Source organism: Anopheles aquasalis, chromosome 2 (genome assembly GCF_943734665.1).
Source record: "Anopheles aquasalis chromosome 2, idAnoAquaMG_Q_19, whole genome shotgun sequence".
In the NCBI taxonomy this organism is placed as follows: domain Eukaryota; kingdom Metazoa; phylum Arthropoda; class Insecta; order Diptera; family Culicidae; genus Anopheles; species Anopheles aquasalis.
Window position 1 is genome coordinate 18,077,501 of NC_064877.1, and position 20,000 is coordinate 18,097,500.

The following is a 20,000-nucleotide window of genomic DNA, read 5'->3' on the forward strand; positions in this document are numbered from 1 at the left end:
TGCTTTCGACCACCGGATGCCTGCATGCTGGAATTACTATGTAGCACAAAGCATGACAGATTCTCGCGTTTCTTAACCGTTGGCGTGTTAAGTAAAAAACCATTAGCGCCTCACCGCTGGCGAGGTCGTAATAAGTATATCCAGGCCATCAAGCTGCGAAGTTCGGAAGGTAGATAACCTTTTTCTCCTTTTTCGTCCGATTACTACGGGGAGCCAAGATTGGAATATGTGTCACCAAGGGAACTTTCTCTTCCGCGGTGTTCCCACCACCCACCGGACGGCCATTAGGCCGACTGTTTGTAGGGGAAGTGCAACATTAGCAGGAGTAGCAAAAAAAAAACAAAGCTTAAAACATTAATTAACCTCCATAAACCCCGAACAGAAAGCGTGCAACCCGGGGTGAGCATTAAGGTTTGTTCACCTTCCTCACCGCCCGGCCTTCATTCGCTGTGCGCTTGCTGTACGCACCAAGTGGTCAAGTGGAATGCATTTTAGATGCCACTCTTCCTATGCTTACCTGTTGTTTCCTTGCAACGGGACACACGGGATTCTTGTACGGCGCCAGTCACGACAAGTTCTCGGGTTCTTTTCTTATTTATCTCACGTAAGGCAGCGACGTGTTGTTGGCGTACACTGCTCCGTACTGCACTTTCTCCTACCCAAACTATCACACCCCTCTTCGAACGCCAGTTGGCGTTCTTGTCGAGCTACATACTTGTTCCACAAGTAGTTGGGTGGGCTGAATCGCTCACAATGATCGTTCTTTGTTACCACTCGGCGTGGTATAACCGGCAAAGAGGACTCGCAACTATGCTACAGGTGGTAATGGCAATGATTCGTAAGGCGAATGACCATTGCAACCAGCGCTCTGGCTCCCGCTAAAGGTTAAAGGATATTCTTTCTTCCAGCGCAGCGCATCATCCGTAAAGAAAGATGGAATGAAAAATAGTTGCAATTGCATAATTTATCGTGGCATCGTGTCGGAGAAGCTGAGAGGCCGGTCCGGCAAGCGGTTGCAAGGCGCACAAACCACCCAGGATTCCGCATGCCAGTGGCAAGTGTCTGGACCGATAACCGGTTACGTTCGATGACCGATCTGCAGAGATGCGTCAAGCAAAAGTACTGATGACGATGATGAAGAGAGGATGCGATTGGCGAAGTTGGGATGTTCGGTACAGCACGGTGCAAAATTTGTGGCCATTCAAACGTCCTTGAATCGTGAGGGTGTCCGGCTGGTGGTGATGCACCGTTACGCGTGGCCATTTGGGTGGATGTCCCAAAAAAGCCATTACCTTTCCGGCACGCCCGCCCCCGCCCGTAGTTGCTGGCGCCTTTTGGGCCCTGAACGAGTTCTCTTGTTCGGGTTTTCGCAGCTTTTTGGTCGGGTTTGGTCGTAAACAAACATACATTATTTTCATCGTACGATCTAGAACGGTGAAGCGTATTCCTTCCGACCAATGGGATTGGGAGACGGGTAAACATTGCGAGTTGCTTGGTTGTGTTTCCGGACGACTCCTCTTCTCTGCCACTCTCTGTGTTTAGGGGTCTTCGGTGGTGTGGTTTGTTTGCACTAGAAATGGCTTAATTGGATGTTTCAAGGAAAACCCTGAGTACTCTAGTGTCTGGTGTCTTCTTGTAGTTCTAGATAGGTTTCGGGTGGTTTTGGATGGGCACGCTTAGCTCACCGATGGTGTGGACTGTTGTGCTGTTGTGACACCAAGTACTTTGTTCTCAGAAAGCTTCCGAGTTGTCGCTTCTTCTTAATTACTAGTAAAAGGTTCCAACATATGCATAAAAAATCAAAGTCCTTGAATTGAACGGAATTTGCGACTAAAGTTCTAAAGTATCAAAAAGCTAACATCCTATCGTTCGTCGGAGACGTTCTAACAGCTTAGGTGCTGTCGTAACATCGCATAAAGTTCCTCATTAATTTGTGAGTGAGAACATTGCTCTCGTAGAATAATGCGGTAACAAACGTTTGAATAACCTTTTAGTACTGGAAGACGATCGTTAAATTGTTCAAGCGATTAGGCGATCCAATGGGGCGGATGTTAGCATGTGAGTGATGTATGTTTCAAGGTTTTGCTTCTCCATCGTCGGTTCCAACATGAGTTTGGACAATGAAAATTAACTACCAACTGGCACTTCTTTTTAACTTATTTGTTACATATCATCATTAAGTTTAATCTACTATTATCCATTCGTAACCCATACTTTCCAGAAATATAATTATGTTTCTCTTTTCTCATCTACAGGTTTGTAACTTTACTTGTCGATGTTTTTGGTCATGGGTTCATGTGCTTATGAACCAACGTCACAACATAAAGGTCGCAAAGAAACACAATCTCGGCGACAATACCAGCATGTTAACCTTCACCTAAGGTGAGATATGGGCAGACGCATGTGTTTCAATGATTCCAACAAAGATCTACAAAGTATCAGGTCAACTATTGGTTGATTATGCGTCATGACTTGAGTTGTTTGGTAAACAAATCTATTCTTACTAGATATATTTTTATTTTCTTATCTCTATATGCATCTTCTTTTGTGTTTAAGTTATCCTATTGGTTGGATGCCACTTGAATCAGTGGGGAGAATGAACTGTCGCGCTCGTGGGGAGTCGCTGAGCATCCCCATCCATCGTGAGCGCGGTGCCTGCTTTCAGGGGTTATATCACAGCGGCTCCTCGTCGTTGCCCCAATCCCAAGCGCTTTTGATGAGGTCGGAAGCTTTTTCAGCGATCATGTAAACCGTCGCTTGGTTGTGCGCGTTGGACACCGGCAGCATGACGCTCGCATCAACGACGCGCAATCCTCCGATACCGTGCACCCGGAGCTCTGGTGACACTACGGTGCTACTGTCGCGGGGACTGCCCATCGGACACGTTCCGTATGGTTGTTCCGCCACATGCCCTATTTGACGTATCACACAGCGCCAGTAATCATCAGTTGCATACGGAAGATTCTGACAAGGAGACAGTTTGAACTTTTGTGGCCGTAATCCAAACCTTTGGAACTCGGTGTCGTTCAGAATCTTCAAGCAAACATCGATGCCCCGTAACACTTCATTCATATCGCTGGGATCGGCGAAGATGTTAGCAAAGATGAGCGGATCACTAAGAGGATTTGTCGTTTTCAGCCGAAGTGATCCTTTCGTGGAAGGATGCAGTTGGATCAGCCCGACCGCGATGCTTTCCCGGGTGTTCCGTGGTTCGTACTGGAATAGAATCTCGTGCGTTGGTGGCAGCGCATCCTTCGATCGTTGCATGGCATTGACGAAAGCGATGGCTTCCAGTTTTGTTTGCGTTGTCGCACTCGGTAGCACTGTCATGTTTGTAGTAAAATGCAGTGGAAATGAAACGGCACGCACAGTCATCGTCTTTCCGACTGGCAGATCTGCCAGGACGGTTATGTTGAACGCACTCAACTGCTCCCGGGGACCTACACCGGACAGTAGTAACAGATGGGGCGTGTATATGGGACCGGCAGCGAGGATAACCTCCCTGGTGGCCTGTATCTTTCGCAGTTCACCCTGCACCATCACTAGCACACCGTTGGCGGTGTTCGTTCGCCGGTCAATTAGGATCTTCGTAACTCTGGCCTCGGTCATGATGTGGAGATTTGTGAAGAACGTGCGCACTGGCTTCAGATAGGCGTCCGCGGAAGTAACCCTTTTGCCCTGGCGTCGCGTAAGCTGTACATAGCCGACCGTACCGTTGGCATCACTGTTGTAATCCACCGTTCTTAGACCGTAACGCTGGGAGGCTGCTATAAAAGTTTCCACCAACGATGATTTCTGCTTCAACCTTGTCACTGGCAGCGGGCCACCCTTGCCGCGCTGCTGGCGTGAATAGTTGAGCCGTGTGTTCTCGAGTTTCATAAAGTATGGCAGCACATTCCGGTAGGACCATTCCGTGTTACCCTTTCGGGCCCAAGCGTCATAATCTTCGCGAGTACCGCGCACGTACAGCATCGTGTTGTTTCGAGTCATTCCGCCCAATCCTTTGCCGCTTGGTATCTCGCACCGTCGTTTGGTCGATGCTGTGGTGATTTAAAAACGCGAATGGAACTTTCAAATCGTACTGTTATTACGATTTTAGTGCTTACTACTTCAACAGGTAGTACGCGCGGTCACTTCTTACCGGCACATGCCTCCAGTTGTGGCTCTGACGTCAGTTTCCAGTCCTGCACGGTGTTGCGCGCACTGCCGGCTTCAATCACTAGCACCTGCCATTGGCGGATCTCAGCCAGCCGGCTGGCCACCACCAGCCCAGCCGTACCTCCGCCAACGACAATAAAATCGTAGTTGGTCCTGCCCGTGGCTTCTGCAATCAGAGAGCCGAGAGGGTTCGTTTAGTTGCGATTTTACGACCCGGGCTCTTACCTGTCTGTACGTACTTTGCCCCTTGCTCGGCGGCGAGTTTTGATGAACTTGCCTGCTTCCTTGTTGTGGTATCCAAAAGAAGGCATCTGCGATGGCGCAAAGAGCGAGTACACCGTGGACGGTTCCGAACGTTAGCCCCAAGCGGCGCATGCTAGCGATGATGATCCAAGACCCAAAAACCACGGGCAATCGCACAGAGGTGTGAACGGCAGGAATGTTGAAATGAAACTGGCAAATTCTGGAAATCTTTTGCTGGTTCTCGGCGTTTGCATGATCTCGCCGCGACTGCTCAAGAGGTGTATCCCTGTTAGTGAACCCAGCAAGACGGCAGCCCCGAAGACCAATTGCTTGATAAATGATCGTCGGTGTTTTGGGCAGTTTGATGATTTCATCAAACGCCACCGGCACAAGGTCGCATTTGGAGAATGAGTTGCGCAACTCGCCACCATAAGTCACTGATGGTAGCACGCGCGCAGCCTGATTACACCGCTTTCACAAGAGTTTCTTCTTCGACAGGGATAAGAATGGTGACAAGCGTCGCTGTGATATCCGCTAATTTGCAATCTGAAACCTGTTTTCGGTGGACGAAGAATGATGCGATGATGTTCTAAATAAATAATTAAGAAAAGGAGGAGAAAATCTGCGAGCTCGGTGACTCCTGATCGGCACGAAATGTTATGAAGAATTCTCTGTGTAGTAGTCTGGCAAGCCGCCAACAGGTGGCGAATATACATAAAGGTGCATGGCTACGATAGCAACATTTCGTTAAGAACTGTTGAAAAGGGGATGGCAGCAAGTTGTTAGAATCGCCGAATCAGTAACTTATCAAGAGGGGAAAACCGCGCCAACAAGGGCAAAAATGGTCAGGGCGGGCTAGGTCGTCAGACATGATGGATTCAAGTTCGATCAAGGAATTACGCTGTAGTACGTTCTTCCGATCGTCGTTCGTTGATGGAGTTTCATTTCAAGTATCCAGTTTTGACATTGACGCCGACATCAGGTTGCTGACGGGCGCCTGTTACAGCCGGTTGTATCTTTTATTACCGTACGGTACCTGCAGTAAGCTGTTTAATTTGTGGCGGAAGAATCAATTATTGGTTTATTGGCCCGTTGTTGTCCTTCGACAACTACATTTTGGCGTTCACTGTAACGTTGAGTCAACGTAGGAAATGTGAATTGATTTTAAATCTTAGATCAAGATTTGTTTTTAATGATTTCAAAACCAAGAAGAATACATTTTTACTTTTTTAAACTCCGTTTTTATTAGTAAGTCTTCGCTTTGTCGCCGCACGACTCTTGTGAGAACCTAATGTGGTTTTCGCAACGAAAGAGATAGAAAAGTGGAGTTGTCCTCATATAATCTTCACAAAAAAAAAACAAACCGTTTCACCGCCAAACGATGTGTTTCACATTTCGGATCCAGTCTTGTATGGGCTTAATGGCGGCTTTTAGAGTGGTTCGCTTCTCTGCGTCCACATTACACTATCATCTGGCCTGGGTAAGCCGTGAGTTTCGATGATGGTTTGTTTGTTTGTTTGCTCTTTCCAAATTTCGACCGCCACACACATGACTCATAAATTGTCTAAGGAACTCACAAACCACTCACTAGGCCCTCAGTAATTTGTGAAAATCGGCTTCAAATTCGCCTAATTTTGATCGATTACGTTGCCAATGGCTAATGCTGGATTGCACTTGACTTGATTATGAGGTCACCGGCGAAACGGCGGACAGGAGAGACCAGGGGGCTCACCGGCTGTATCACAAATCCTTGCTAGGTCAAGCAGAACCACCACCAGCACCACCTCCAGCCAGCTAGCAATTCGCGTCAAGGACCGCCTAGGGTCACCGCCTTACGCCTGCCGCTTTTCACCGTCATTCCATCAAACTCCAAAGCTCTAGTGGCTAATCGTCAACAGTGTGTGCCAGGTGAATGCCAAGGTCTCGAGTGACCCATGGGGCACGTGCGTCTTCTGATCTATGCCGGCGGCGGCTGCGGCGCTATCGGCGGCGGCATGTTTACTAATTGTCCTACTAGGACTAGGAGGAAGATGCGCTACTACCGGAATGAATATTTTGAAAGCCATAAATAGTCAATGAGACCTTAATGACTTCCGAGTACGCGCGGTGTCGTAATACGGATTCGAGTTCCGAGGCATCGATCCGAATCGAGCCCTTTTGACCATTTAAGCGTTGGAGAGCGTGGCCACCGATCGTAGATTGCATATATTATATTAAATCCTCAGCATTAGCAACAAAGCGTTTGGTTTGCGTGCTGCTCCTGCTGCTGTTGCCTCGATGATTGGCTGTGGTGATCTCTTCACCCCACCCATCAACTCTTGGAGTGATCGAAGCAGCTTTGAGGTATGCTGCATTGATTCCATGTTATTGATTTCCGATCGAAAGCTTAAGAGTGTCAACTACTTTTTTTCTGTCTTCTCTCTCGGTTCAGTCCCTGTCAATCAACCCCAAACGGGTTTAGATGGCGGTTTCACGAACTGGAGGACCTTCTTTTTTTTTTTGGCTCCAATCATTTGGGACAGGAATGTCGCTAATCAGCCGGGACTGCATCTGTGGCTCGCTCGCTGGTTTGCGTGCGACTTGCAATTTGGTTTTTGGTTAACTTTTGATGTGCGATGTGCTCGCATGCGTGTGTCCGCGGGGCCGCCTCGCTCGGCTTCCGATCCTCGCACGCCTCCCGCTCGCTCCGCTTCGATGGTCGAAATTGGAAATTTTTATGATCCACTCACCGCGGGTGTCGCGGCGTCTGCTACTCGTTTACGAGGCCCTGCACTACTACTCTTAGGCGGTAGTGGCGGCCTTTTAACTCACCTTCGTGTCCTCCTGCCCGGCTCGGCGCTCTAGCACACGGCGCCATCGGCTTATCAAGTGGCGACGAGTGGTTATAATTTTTCAAAAACACACACCATCACCGGTTAGTGTCGTGGTTAGGTAGTCGCAGTTTGGTGTTTGGTTTTTGGAAATGGCGACAAAGCTACCCAAAACGGTAGCTAGTAGCATTGCCATCGGATTAGTATCGTTCGGACCACCCCACGGAGTGGTCTAGAGTTCCAAACTGTGTAGACAGTCAGGTTGGTGATCACAGGTTTACAGTTCAGAGTGCCGCTCCGTTGACATGGGCAGAACATTAGAAGGTGGTGCGCCGCTACGGTCGCCGTACAGGACCGCGATGATCCTGTCGCTAGTGTCGATCGTTGGTTTGCTGCTTGGGTTGCTAGGCGGGAAGGTGGCCGCACAGTGTCACGATGGAATTGGAGAGGAGTCTGGCTCTGACCGTCTGGCGAATGTACGGCAGTTGCGTGAGAACAGTGTGAAGCGTGCGTCGATGTTGAAAAAGTACGACTTCATCATCGTCGGTGCGAGCCCCTCCGGGTGCCTGTTGGCCAACCGGTTGAGTGAGATCGCGGACTGGAGCGTACTGTTGATCGAGGCCGGTGAAATCGAGAATCTGTTCGTCCAGATACCCATCTTTTCTGCGTTTCTGCAGTCAACTAGCTACAACTGGGGGTTCCTAGCGGAACCCCAGAACTACTCGTGCTGGGGTAAGTTGCTGCCTTTCCTTGTTGTCCGCCCGCGTCCCCGTCCCCATAATTAATGAGTTTTGAGCTCGTTGTCCAGGAATGAAGGACCAACGGTGCAGCTATCCACGAGGCAAAGGACTTGGTGGGAGTACTTTGATCAATTACATGATGTACGTGCGCGGGAACAAGTACGACTACGACCAGTGGGCCAGCTCGGGCAACCCCGGCTGGTCCTACGATGAGGTGCTGCCGTACTTTAAGAAGTCGGAGAAATCGTATCTCCCGGAACCAAGCAACTACCATGGCCGGGAAGGAAACCTGGACGTCCGCCATCTGCCCTATCGGACCCGGTTGGCGCAGCTCTTCGTCAACAGCTGGCAGGAGCTTGGGCTGGACGCGGTGGACTATAACGGCGAGTCACAGATCGGCGTTTCGTACGTGCAATCGAACGTACGCAATGGACGCCGCTTGACGGCTTACACGGCGTTCCTGGAACCGATACAGGATCGGCCCAACCTCCACATCCTGACCAATGCCCGCGCCACCAAGGTACTGATCGATCCGAACAGTAGGACAGCGTACGGCGTAGAGTTTCTGCGTGATCGCACCCGTTACGCGGCGTACAGCGAGAAGGAGATTCTGCTGACGGCCGGTGCCCTGCAGACACCCCAGCTACTCATGCTGTCCGGCGTGGGACCACGGGAGCACCTTCGGGAACTCGGTATCCCCGTGATCAAGAGCCTTCCGGTCGGTCAAATACTGTACGATCACGTGTACTTCACGGGCCTGGCGTTCGTCACAAACACGACCAACCTTTCGCTGCACGGCGACAACGTGATAACGCTCGATGCCTTTCTACGGTTTCTGCAAGGCCGTGGCCCGATGACAGTGACGGGTGGGGTCGAGGCGCTCGCCTTCATCCGCAATGTCACCGAGGGTGCCGCCACGCCCGATTCGCTGCCAAACCTCGAGTACATCGTCACCGGTGGATCGCAGGCGGCCGATCGGGGCAGTGGCATCCGCAGTGGCTTCCGGTTAACGGACAATACGTACAACATCTACAAACCGCTCGAGGCGAACGAGCGCGACGCACTGACGGTGAACATTGTGCTGCTGCACCCCAAGTCGAGGGGTTATATGCGGCTGAAGAGCTGCAACCCGCTGCACTGGCCTCGGTACTACTCGAACATGCTGAAGGAGGACGAGGACGTGGAGACGATCCTGCGGGGTATACGGGCGGCAATGCCGCTCGTACGGACGAAGGTCGCCCGCCGGTTCAACACGAAGCTGTACGATGTGCCGCTGCCAAACTGTGCGTCGCATCGGTTCGGCACGGACGAGTACTGGCGTTGTGCGATCCGCACGCAAACCACCTCCATCCATCATCAGATGACAACGTGCAAGATGGGCCCGGTCACTGACTCGGAAGCGGTAGTGTCGTCCGAACTGCGGGTGTATGGTATTGAGCGGTTAAGGGTCGGCGACGTGGGCATCATCCCTTACCCGACCAGTGGACATCCGGCGGCAACGGCTTATATGATCGGCGAGAAGCTGTCCGACATGGTGAAGAGTAGCTGGTTGGGCCGGAATGCACCGACGGCCGCCGGTAGTCACTAGCAAACCGCGTAACCGCGTACCGTGAAGATGATCGAGCCGATAAGCCCCACATACTGTGAAACGATAAGCCGCATAATCGAATAGAAACGCCATGGTCAAGGTTAGCGATCGGATTGGTGGTGATGTAGAAATTTTAAAATTCATCCCCCGCGGAACAGAGCGCACGCGCGCGAGTGTGTGTACTGGTAGCGATCGGATATCGGTTGTTTTTCCCCTAATTGAGTTGCTGTAGCGGTTCACGCGGAGTAGGAGACTAGGTGGGAAAAGAAACGGCGGTAGGAAAAACGTGGTTGGTCGAATCTTGGGCTCAACAGAAGCAGGCTAGTGTGCTAATAACATTCGCTAAGTTAACGCTCAATGTGATGCTAGGTAGGTTTCCGAACCTCCTTTAATGTTCGATGTCGATCGAGCGTGCGTCGAGCTAATGTTACGCTATCGATCACCATTTGACGCTACGTTTCCGGTAGATAGAGCTGTTAATTATGCCGCGTGGCCGCACGCTTGACGATTGTTGTCTATTTTTAACGCGTCGTGTAGAGATTAAAATTATCACATGTTAAACGCTTTCTAGTGACGAACTTAGGCGTGGTGAGGGACGCATAGGCCACAAAAAGGGCTTTGAATCGTGGCGTGGCGTATTGTATGTTTTGAATTCCGTTCAGCATAATTTGGTTGGTGTTTTATTCGTTTAAAATGTGCATGCAATGTATAAAATTTGTTGCCATTTCTTGAAACCAAGGGGATATTATTTATGAATATATCGTGTTTTGATAGCAATGACAGGAGAGGGATTTAATGATCTGCTTATAGTAGATAAGTTGCTTGTGCGATGGAGGACCTAGCATTATCTCTAGACAACCGAAACGCACGAACGCGGTTCGCGCGTAAAACGCCGTAAGGTATGCAATGAAGGTTCGTCGCTTATTTTTAGCGCAAGTCTTTCGTTCGTTTCCGAACCGAACCGGACCGAACGGCAAACGATTAACTTGCGACTGGCTATCGGAGTTAATCGTATTCGAGATCTAGCGCATTAACGTTGTTTTTCATAATTGTTCAGTTTCTCATTCTGCTACTGAGTGACTGACGCCGGTATTGGAATTTGTTGTTTCGATTACCACTGCTGATGAAATCGTCTGTGCGCGTGTGTGTCCGTAAGCATTATAACGTCAGAAGGGTACTAATTTTATGTTCGTTTCATTTTACCTTCCTGGTCGAATTGATATTCTGTCAGGTGATACCGGTACTTTTCCAGATAATCCGACCGCCTTCAGCACACGATCGAGATGATCGGATCGCGAAGGTGCATTACACTGATGACGATTTTGTTCGGAGAATGGTTTTGTTCACCTTTTTTGCATCGATCGTAAGGAAATGGATGCGTTGTCGTATAACTGTAGCCGGAGAATAAGCCTGGAGGGTTCATTTGCTAGTGAAAAATCCCGCGAAGTTCGCAGATTTAACCTGTCGCCGTGCGCGCGCCTTCATAAAGTTGCATGAGATACGTTCTTATTATAGGTATCGTGGCCTTGGCACTGGTCTAACTGTTGGTCACCGGACATAAGGGAGAGGTCCTTCTTCTTCTCCCCTGTTTGTTGTGCATGGAACATATCTGCCAGTCTCCTGATCGGTAGTTTTTCCTTGAAATCGTTTTACACGAAGCAACAAAGCGAAAATGCATCCACTTTTGACAATGTGCGCATGTGCAATGATTTTATACCTTTCACTTAGCAGCCGGCGGCTCCAGCAGCGTCGTCCTTGTAGGCGAACACAGCTGCAATCTTATCGATGCAGTGCGCAGTGCATTGGCTGTACCTTGGCCGTGGTTGGGAAGTCAGATACTATCCAAACCAGGCCTCCGTTTTTCAAGCCGTCCATCTGTCCTTGCTTAAGGGTACCCTTGGGGTCTTCCCTGTTCCCTGCATCCTTGGCCGTACCAATGCCATGGGCAGCTGAGCAGCGAGTTTCCAATTTAATATTACGTTGGAGGAAAAGCAAACTGTTTTTTTATGCGCGATGACTTTAGTGCTCGATCTCTGATACTCGTTGGCGAAGAGACATTTAACGCTGGAGAAAAAGTGATTCATTGTGGTTATTTTTTTTATTCAATTGTGAGTTGCAACGAGTTAAAAATCGAAACAAACATCGAGCATATTCGATACATATTGCCGTTTATGTGAATCATTTAATTGGAATCAGAGAAAGGCATTGAGAAAATTGGTTGCTTGAACTTTTGATCAGTAAGACCGGAGAAAACTTCTATGAGAATGAGATAATGCAATTATCTGTAATGTGCATCCAGCATTTTTAGTTGTTCTACCATAGCTGCCGTCACAGTGGCACGTGCTGATGAAACTACCCGTGCACACGCCAGCAATGCCAGTGCAGTGCAGGTGTAACCGGGTGTTTAATCTTTCGCTTAATTTGCTCCGTGATTACACTGATTAGATGGCAGGTGGCCGAGAGACGGTCGGTCGGTTCAAATCGGGCCTAGTCACTTCCTAGAGAAGGGGCCACCACCATGGTGGGAGCACATCGTTGGCGCATCTGCTGACTCGAGATTGAGATCCGGTATGCATTTTCTCTCTCTCTCGCTGAAAGAACGTACACCCGTTCGGCAGCAAGCGGAACTACGGTTAATGGCTGGTTACTGGAAGAATGCAATCAATGATAGCTCCCTCGAGCGCCAGGGCTACGTTCCCACGCGATCGTGATAGGTATTCCCTTCCTTGAACAAAACACTTTGTTTTCTCATTTTAAGAATAGGATTTATTTCACATTTTGCTCTGCGCTTTCAAATGCAGAATAGCGGAAGCTTCTTCTTAATCACTCTTGCTAGAACTCTATCCTTAAGCCTATGACTTAACGCGACGCAAACTTAGGTCAATTATAAATAGGCCGCCTGTATGTGTGTGTTTGTCTGTGTGTATAATTTACTTGGACGAGAGATCACTCTTGAGCAAGAAAGTATTGTAACTAGCTAATATCGCCGAACTTATTGCACAAACCGCTAAGCTCCTATCTTCCACTTCTTCACTCCGTGAGCTCGTTCCAGTCTTCCTTGATCATATCCGCACCCTTCTCCCCGATCATAATGGTCGGTGCGTTCGTATGGCCCGCCGGTACATTCGGCATAATGCTCGCATCAATCACCCGCAACCCCTTAATCCCATGCACCCGTAACCGTGCGTCAACAACGGCCGTCGGATCCCGTCGTGGTCCCATCTTACACGTTCCCACATGATGATAAATCGTGAACGTTGCATGCCGCGTAAAACACTTCCAATAATCATCCGAATCGAAAACATATCGCTCACAACCCGGCATCCTCGATCGCAACAACCGAGCATCAAATCGCCTCAACCCAGCCCTCTCCGACAGTTCGATCGACTTCCGGATCGCCCGTACCGACACCTCGAGATCGTACGGATCGGCAAAGTAGTTCGGTTCGATCACCGGATACCGGAACGGGTTCGTCCCATTCAGCGAGATCCGGCCCCGGCTGCGCGGCCGCAGCACCATCGGAAACACCGTATACCCGTCCAGGTTCCGCTTCTGCAACTCCCCGAACAGCTGCTTGAACGCATCCGGCCGATAGTTGAAGTTGTGCTCGTACGTCGGATCGGCCGCCAGCGTACCCCCGATCTGGATCAGCTCGTAGTCCGGCCACCCGTCCAGATCGCCCGGATGTTCCGAGTCGTAGAACGCGAGCGATTCGCAGCCACCGATCGACGTGAATGGGCCCGTCTTGTTGTACTGGTACTCCATGAACTTGTCCAGATGGAAGATCTGGCTGTACTTCATCGTGTCGGTGTTGTTGACCAGAAACGTCAGGCCACCGGCCGCCGTATGGTCCTGGAAGTTGTACCCGACCGGTAGATCCACCACGGGTTTGATGCCGTTCTCGCGCAGATGCCCAGCTGGCCCGATCCCGGACAGCATGAGCAGATGCGGTGATCCGATGGCACCGGCCGACACGATCACTTCACGCCGTGCCCGTACACTCTGGATCCGACCGGCACTGTAGAACCGCACACCGGTGGCCCGGTTGGCCCCGCGATCGATCATAATCCGCGTCACCTGTGCTTGCTTCTTCACGTGCAGATTGGTGCGATCGTGCAGATCGTGCAGGTACGCAACGTTCGCACTGTGCCGTTTGCCATCCTTGGTGGTGCTTTGGATGTACGATACACCGATCTGCCGTGGACCATTGTAATCCACGTACGGGGCACCACCTTCCTGCGCTGACTGGACGAAAGCGGTCGCGATAGCCGATCGGTACCGGGGGTATGAGATCGTTAACCGGCCATCCTTGCCGGCGTACCCAGGGTACGTGTCTGGGATGCGACTTCGCTCCAGCTTCTGGAAGTACGGTAGCACATCTTTGTAAGACCAGCCCGGGTTTCCGAGTGCGGCCCACTGGTCAAAGTCACGCCGGTTCCCACGGGTGTAGATCATGTAATTTAGTACACTCGATCCGCCCATCACTTTGCCACGGGGCAACCGGCATTGACGGTTCTTGAACGCGAGACAGTACGCATCACTTGGTTTCGTCCGGTAGTCCCAGTTGATGTTGAACCCCTGCAGGTAGTGCGCCGCCATCGGGATGTCCATGAGCAGGTTCTCGCTTGGACCGGCCTCGATCAGCAGCACGGACCATTCGGGCACCTCCGAGAGCCGGCTAGCCAGCACGCTCCCGGCTGAACCGCCACCGACGATCACGAAGTCGTACTCGGGCCGGAGCGTCGGCTGGTCCGGCAGTTCGTGCGTTAAATCTTGGCCACCCTCCTGGAGGAAGCTAAGGACCGACATGAGGGTATCCTGTGGTCGACTGAAGCTCACCATTCCCAGTATACCGGCGGCCAGCGGTAGATACTGGATGGCGGACACGGGTGGCATGGCGGCACTGCGACACTAGTCAGTGGCACTTGGTTAGGAAAAGGAAGGAAGGATAACACCTTCCCGGCCAACACCTTCTATAACACGCAAGCAATCCTGTGCCGGTACGCACTTTATCTGCGCGATGATGTCCTGCACTGCACCGAACTGCACTGCACTCTGCCTCTGGCTGCACTCGTTGGTAGTTGCAATTGCACTGAATCGCGTGCCCTTGGTTAGCGTTCGTTTTAAGTGCATATGGAGCCTATCTGTCGGGCGCACGCGAACGCGATCTCACGCTGCTCGTCGTACTACGCGAACAGGGAGTAACCACCACGTCCTACGTCATCGAATTGTGCTTCGTGATCCGCCCGCCGATCTCGGCTGATGCGTTCTCTCACCGGCCTGCAACGGTGTAAGCGATGATGCTCGGTGGAGTTTCTGATATTCTGACGCTCTGTGTTTGTGGTATGCTTAACTCCCTCGCTTCACGGGTGCATCGGTTCTCTCCATTGGTGCATCCGATTGATCGAGAACGCGTAGTAGCTAGTAGCCATTGGGCCAGTGTGTGCCTCCGGTTTTAAGCGTAAGAACTCGACGGTGAGCGACAATGTACTCTCTCACGGGGCCTGGGTAAGCCCCTCGTATTCGTAGTCCATCAAAACCAGTACCTCCCGGCATTTGGCATTGAGTTGCGCGCGTGAGTAAGGCCGTGACAGCGGGTTCGTTCCCGCCAGCAAATCAATGTCAGCCGCCAGTACGCTTGAACTTGAGCATTCCCGTTTTTTTTCCTCCACCCCTTTTGGTGTTCGTTTTTTCGCTTCTTCCTGTTTGACTGGTCGTATCCTTTCGTTCCCCAGTGGAGATGTTGTCTGATTTGGTGGAGTATGAAGACGAAGTTCCTAAAGGAGAAGTACAACTCTTTGCTATACGTGCGTGCGTTCGTGCGTGCGGGCTTGCGTGCGCCATTTATGAGCAACTAAGACCTCGGGCATTTCTTTCGCTTCCGGCGTGGGAGGTCGTGGGCTTTTCAGTCGTGCGATCTTGCGAACCTTGCTCGTTGTAAGATGCACAATGATCGATCCGCTAAGCGTCGCCATCTCATTGCGCTCGTGATGAAGCCAATTGAATGAGTAACCCCGCGTCCGGGAAACCACATTGGCGTGTGGTGGTGATACTGACAACGAGTAGTCGTTGCTAAACCGGTAGCTGCCAAGTGTCCAGGGACTTTCAGACAACTTACCTGCGAATCGTGCTAGTGACCAACGTTCTCTCACACTCTCACTCTATGTTGCTTTCAACGCTATTGGGTTGGTGCATGAGTGATCTTCCTTTTTGTTTTATTTTTTAATAAACTGTGAAGAGATTATTTCCAAGGTTTAGCATGCACATTAATCAGTTACGATTTTCTGCGATTGCAAAACAGTTTACATGACGAATGAATGTTGTTGTTGACCTGACAGTCATTAATGCTGTGCTATGATAATGATCAACTTCACTTGGATGATCTGAAATTTTCTTATTTTCGAGAGAAATATTTCCAGAACGCAACCAAACTGTTAACAAAACTACAATCAATCAGTTTAACAATACGATCAGCATAATTTTTTTTTATGAGTTACTTATGAAACAACCCAATCCATTGCGGATGATCGACGAGAGCCGGGTTGTCGGTTGGTTGCCTCGGGAATTCTCGTCGCTTTTTACAATAAACTATCGCGGCTAAAGGTTATGGTCTAGCCAGCCGACAACAGTGCTAGTTTTCCAAGGAACCATCCTAGCCCACCATGAGGTGGTGGTCATCAATGGCTGGACCATGATTTCGCATTCTTGCCCCGCTTCTTTCCGACCTCATTCTGTTGGGCTGGGCACACGCGCACAGTTGGCAAGGAGATTCGCGCGACCTACCTTTCGCAAACTTTAGCGCGCTGTGAGAATTCGCATAATCCAATCACGGAATCCGTTGGTTTTTGAATTCATTATTCCACCTCCCTCCGGCCCCTTTGTTTCTCGCTTCGGAATGGAGTTGAGTTTCCGAAAATTGGAAAGAAAGTATAAAAAAAAACTCGTTTGATCCGGGAGCTGTTTAGGCGAACCAGCAGCAGTACCCCTCAATCTTATCTTTACATCGATCGTATCGCGCTCGTAGCTGGTGAAACATCTTTGTCAATAAGCCGGCTAGTCCACAGCCGGACATTGACTTGAGCTTTATTGGAGTTGAAATAAATAAGCGTTCCTGCTAGTGTCGCCGGATGGGAACGTTCCAATCCTGCTTGATCATATCCGCACCCTTCTCCCCGATCATAATGGTCGGCCCGTTGGTGTGTCCGGCCGGTACCATCGGCATAATGCTGGCATCGATCACCCGTAGCCCCGAGATGCCGCGAACCCGTAACCGTGCATCGACCACCGCCGTTCGGTCACTGTCCGGGCCCATCTTACACGTTCCCACATGATGGTAGATGGTGTAGGTCGCGTGCCGTGCAAAACACTTCCAGTAATCGTCCGAATCGAAAACAAACTGCTCACACCCGGGCATCGGTATCTCGAGCAACCGGGCACCGTAACGCTGCAGCGGTCCCTTCCGGCTCAGCTCGATCGCCTTCCTAATACCCCGGACCGCCCGGTCCAGATCGTACGAATCGTCCAGATAGTTCGGCACGATGATCGGATGCTCGAATGGGTCAGCGCTGGCGAGCCGAATACGGCCACGACTCCTGGGCCGTAGCGTGAGCGGAAACACTGAGTAACCCTCGAGCTGGCGCCGCTCGATCTCACCAAACAGCCGCTCGTACGTTTGTGGTTTGTAGTTAAAGTTCCGCTGGAAGATGGGCTCGGCAGCGTTCGTACCACCGATCAGCAGCAGCTCCAGGTCGGGCCAGGTGTCGCCGGATGTCGGATGGTCCGAGTCGTAGAACGTGATCGCCTCACAGCCACCGATCGACGTTAGCAGCCCCCGGTGCTGGTGCTGGAACTGTTCCATGTTCTCGAGCCGGAACATGCGCTCGCTTGTGATCGTTTCGGTGCGATTGACGAGAAACGTAAGGGCACCGGGTGCGACGTGATCCTGGAAGTTGTAGCCAACCGCGAGATTCACGATCGGATCGATCCCCTTCTGGCGCAGGTGTTTCGCCGGCCCCACACCTGACAGCATCAGCAGCTGGGGCGATCCGATGGCACCGGCGGAAAGCACCACTTCGTGCCGCGCCCTCACCTTCCGGTAGCGCCCGTCGGCGTAGAACTGGACGCCGGTCGTTCGGTTGGTCCGCCGATCGATCAGCAGCTTGGTGACGTGCGCATTGCGTCTGATATGCAAATTGGGCCGATCGTGTATTGGGTAGAGGTAGGCACTGTTGGTGCTCTCGCGTCTACCACCCTTGGTGGTGGTTTGGACGTAGGACGTACCGATCTGGGTCCGTCCGTTGTAGTCGACGTACGGGAGACCGGCGGCGATGCTTGCCTTCACGAAGGCGGTCGCGATATCGCTGCGGTAGTCGGGATACGAGATCGTCTGTGGTCCATTTCGGCCAGCGTACGCTAGGTCTGCGTTGGGGATGCGGCTTCGCTCGAGCTTCTGGAAGTACGGTAGCACATCTTTGTAGGACCAGCCCGGGTTCCCGAGTGCGGCCCACTGGTCATAGTCACGGCGGTTCCCACGGGTGTAGACCATGTAATTTAGTACACTCGATCCGCCCATCACTTTGCCACGGGGCAGCCGGCACTGGTTGTTCTTGAAGCCCAAGCATGATGAATTACTCGGCTTCGTGCGGTAGTCCCAGTTGATGGCGTAGTTCTGGAGGTAGTGCACCATCATCGGGATGTCCATGAGCAGGTTCTCTCGGGGGCCAGCCTCGATCAGTAGCACCTTCCAGTGGGGTACCTCGGACAGCCGGTTCGCAAGCACACACCCAGCCGAACCGGCGCCAACGATCACGAAGTCGTACTCGGGCAGCGGGATCTGTTGGTCCGGCTTCTCGTACCGCAATTGGTCACCTCCTGCGTTCAAGAAGTTGAGCAGCGCTAAAGGACCACTGAGTTGCTGTGCCATCGCAGGAACGGCGGTCGTGCCGATCGCCGCCACAAACACCCAAACCAAACAGCTGATGACACTGGACGACGATTTCATCATGTTGCTGCTGCGCGAGAGAGGGGGCCCTAGATGACTTGGTGTAGAACGACGGACTATCGCACGATATTCAAATTAATTTCCCAATCAGCATCGGCTTGCTAATCATTGACATGATTTCACTAATCGACTATAACTATAGTTATCACAGAGCGCTTCTTCTGAGGGGGGGCCAAAGCATTGACCGCGACCGTTCTGGTCGAGTGTTAGAAGGTGACTGGTTTTCGGAAGACTTGCCCGTCTCCCGATATACATTTAGCAGATTCAGTTCATTACAAACCGGATCTTTCGGACCCTTGGCATCACTTAGCTGGCTGCTGTAAGCGGTTCTCAGCGGTTGCGAGAGCCCAACGGCGAAAGACGAGAAAGGCTTTCCGGTTTTTTCGGTCGCGAATTTTTGTTTTCTTATGCAAAGTGTGTTTTATTTTTAGAATTTTCGCCAGATGGGATATAGTTAATCGAGCAGTGGAGAACCTTTGAAAGGAACAGGCGAGGACCGAGAGGACACATCTCTGTTTTATCGCTTCTTTCTTTCGATCAACAGCTTTTGGTCGGATATGTGGGGGAATTCCTGCAAGTAATATTTTTAGCAGCATTGCAGTTCCAAACCAGTATTTAAGTCCTTTCCAGTGAAGCTTATTCCCTTATTCGCCGATCTGTAAAATATATTGTTTGGGTAACGGTCTTGATATTGCTGCTGGTTAATTGTAAAAATGAACACTGAAATGCATAACTGTTGTCGTAGGTATCTGCATTTATTTCTTCTTCTGCATAAGAACATCAACCACTATACACTTCACCTCGAAATAGCTCTATACGGCGTGGCCCAAGCCATTAAAATACGGTCGATAACCGGTTTAACCAAATTGTACTCGGCATTTCCGGTTTGTCTGATTGTACTGTGAATTTTAATTTGTCTACATTTCTTTAACTCTTAGAACCCACGGATTTATGATCCTTTTTCTGATCGATGCTGTGATGATGCTGCACAACGAGCAACAAAGAAAAAATCAAGATCGAGAGACGCTGATGGACAGCCATACATTGACATCTTGAGTGGCTTCGAAGAGACTGAAACTTACTGAACGATCCAATTTTGTGGCCAAGTGCATTTTACAATCACTCACATCCTTTTTATGACTTCTTCGCGCAAGTTGTTCATTGTGTGGTATTGGGCAGGCTTACAGAACCACAGAACCGGTAAGTCGATTTGCTCGGTTAATGCATCCTTATGAAGCAGTTGCACAGAATACAAATCGACCGATGCGCATGATTGTTTTATAGTTAAAGATGCCAAACCACCATCATCAGCGAACGCTAATGGGGGTCTGTTACATATTTCATGACCGCGCTCTTCACTGGGCAGTGGGCAGTTCGTGTTCATTAGCGGGCGGGATGTGCGTGCACTTCGTGTGACGAGTATGAGCCGAACAGTTTGCCTTGCATGATGAGGTCATACG

The 20,000-nt window shown here is 50.7% G+C and overlaps 2 protein-coding genes across 4 annotated transcripts in view; one reads left to right on the forward strand and one right to left on the reverse strand.

The window, feature by feature from the left end:
• Nucleotides 1-20,000, forward strand: part of LOC126569443 (flotillin-2) — a 136,882-nt gene that overhangs the window by 10,557 nt on the left and 106,325 nt on the right. The gene's annotated exons all lie outside the window — the stretch shown is intronic.
• On the reverse strand, nt 12,293-14,618 carry LOC126569439 (glucose dehydrogenase [FAD, quinone]-like). The gene has a single exon (XM_050226518.1). The coding sequence runs from the start codon at nt 14,433-14,435 to the stop codon at nt 12,570-12,572; it is 1,866 nt and encodes a 621-aa protein (XP_050082475.1). The 5' UTR covers nt 14,436-14,618; the 3' UTR covers nt 12,293-12,569.

What these genes read in the sequence shown, in the direction of transcription:
- LOC126569439 (XM_050226518.1), bottom strand. Translation starts at nt 14,435, where the DNA reads ATGCCACCCGTGTCCGCCATCCAGTATCTACCGCTGGCCGCCGGTATA.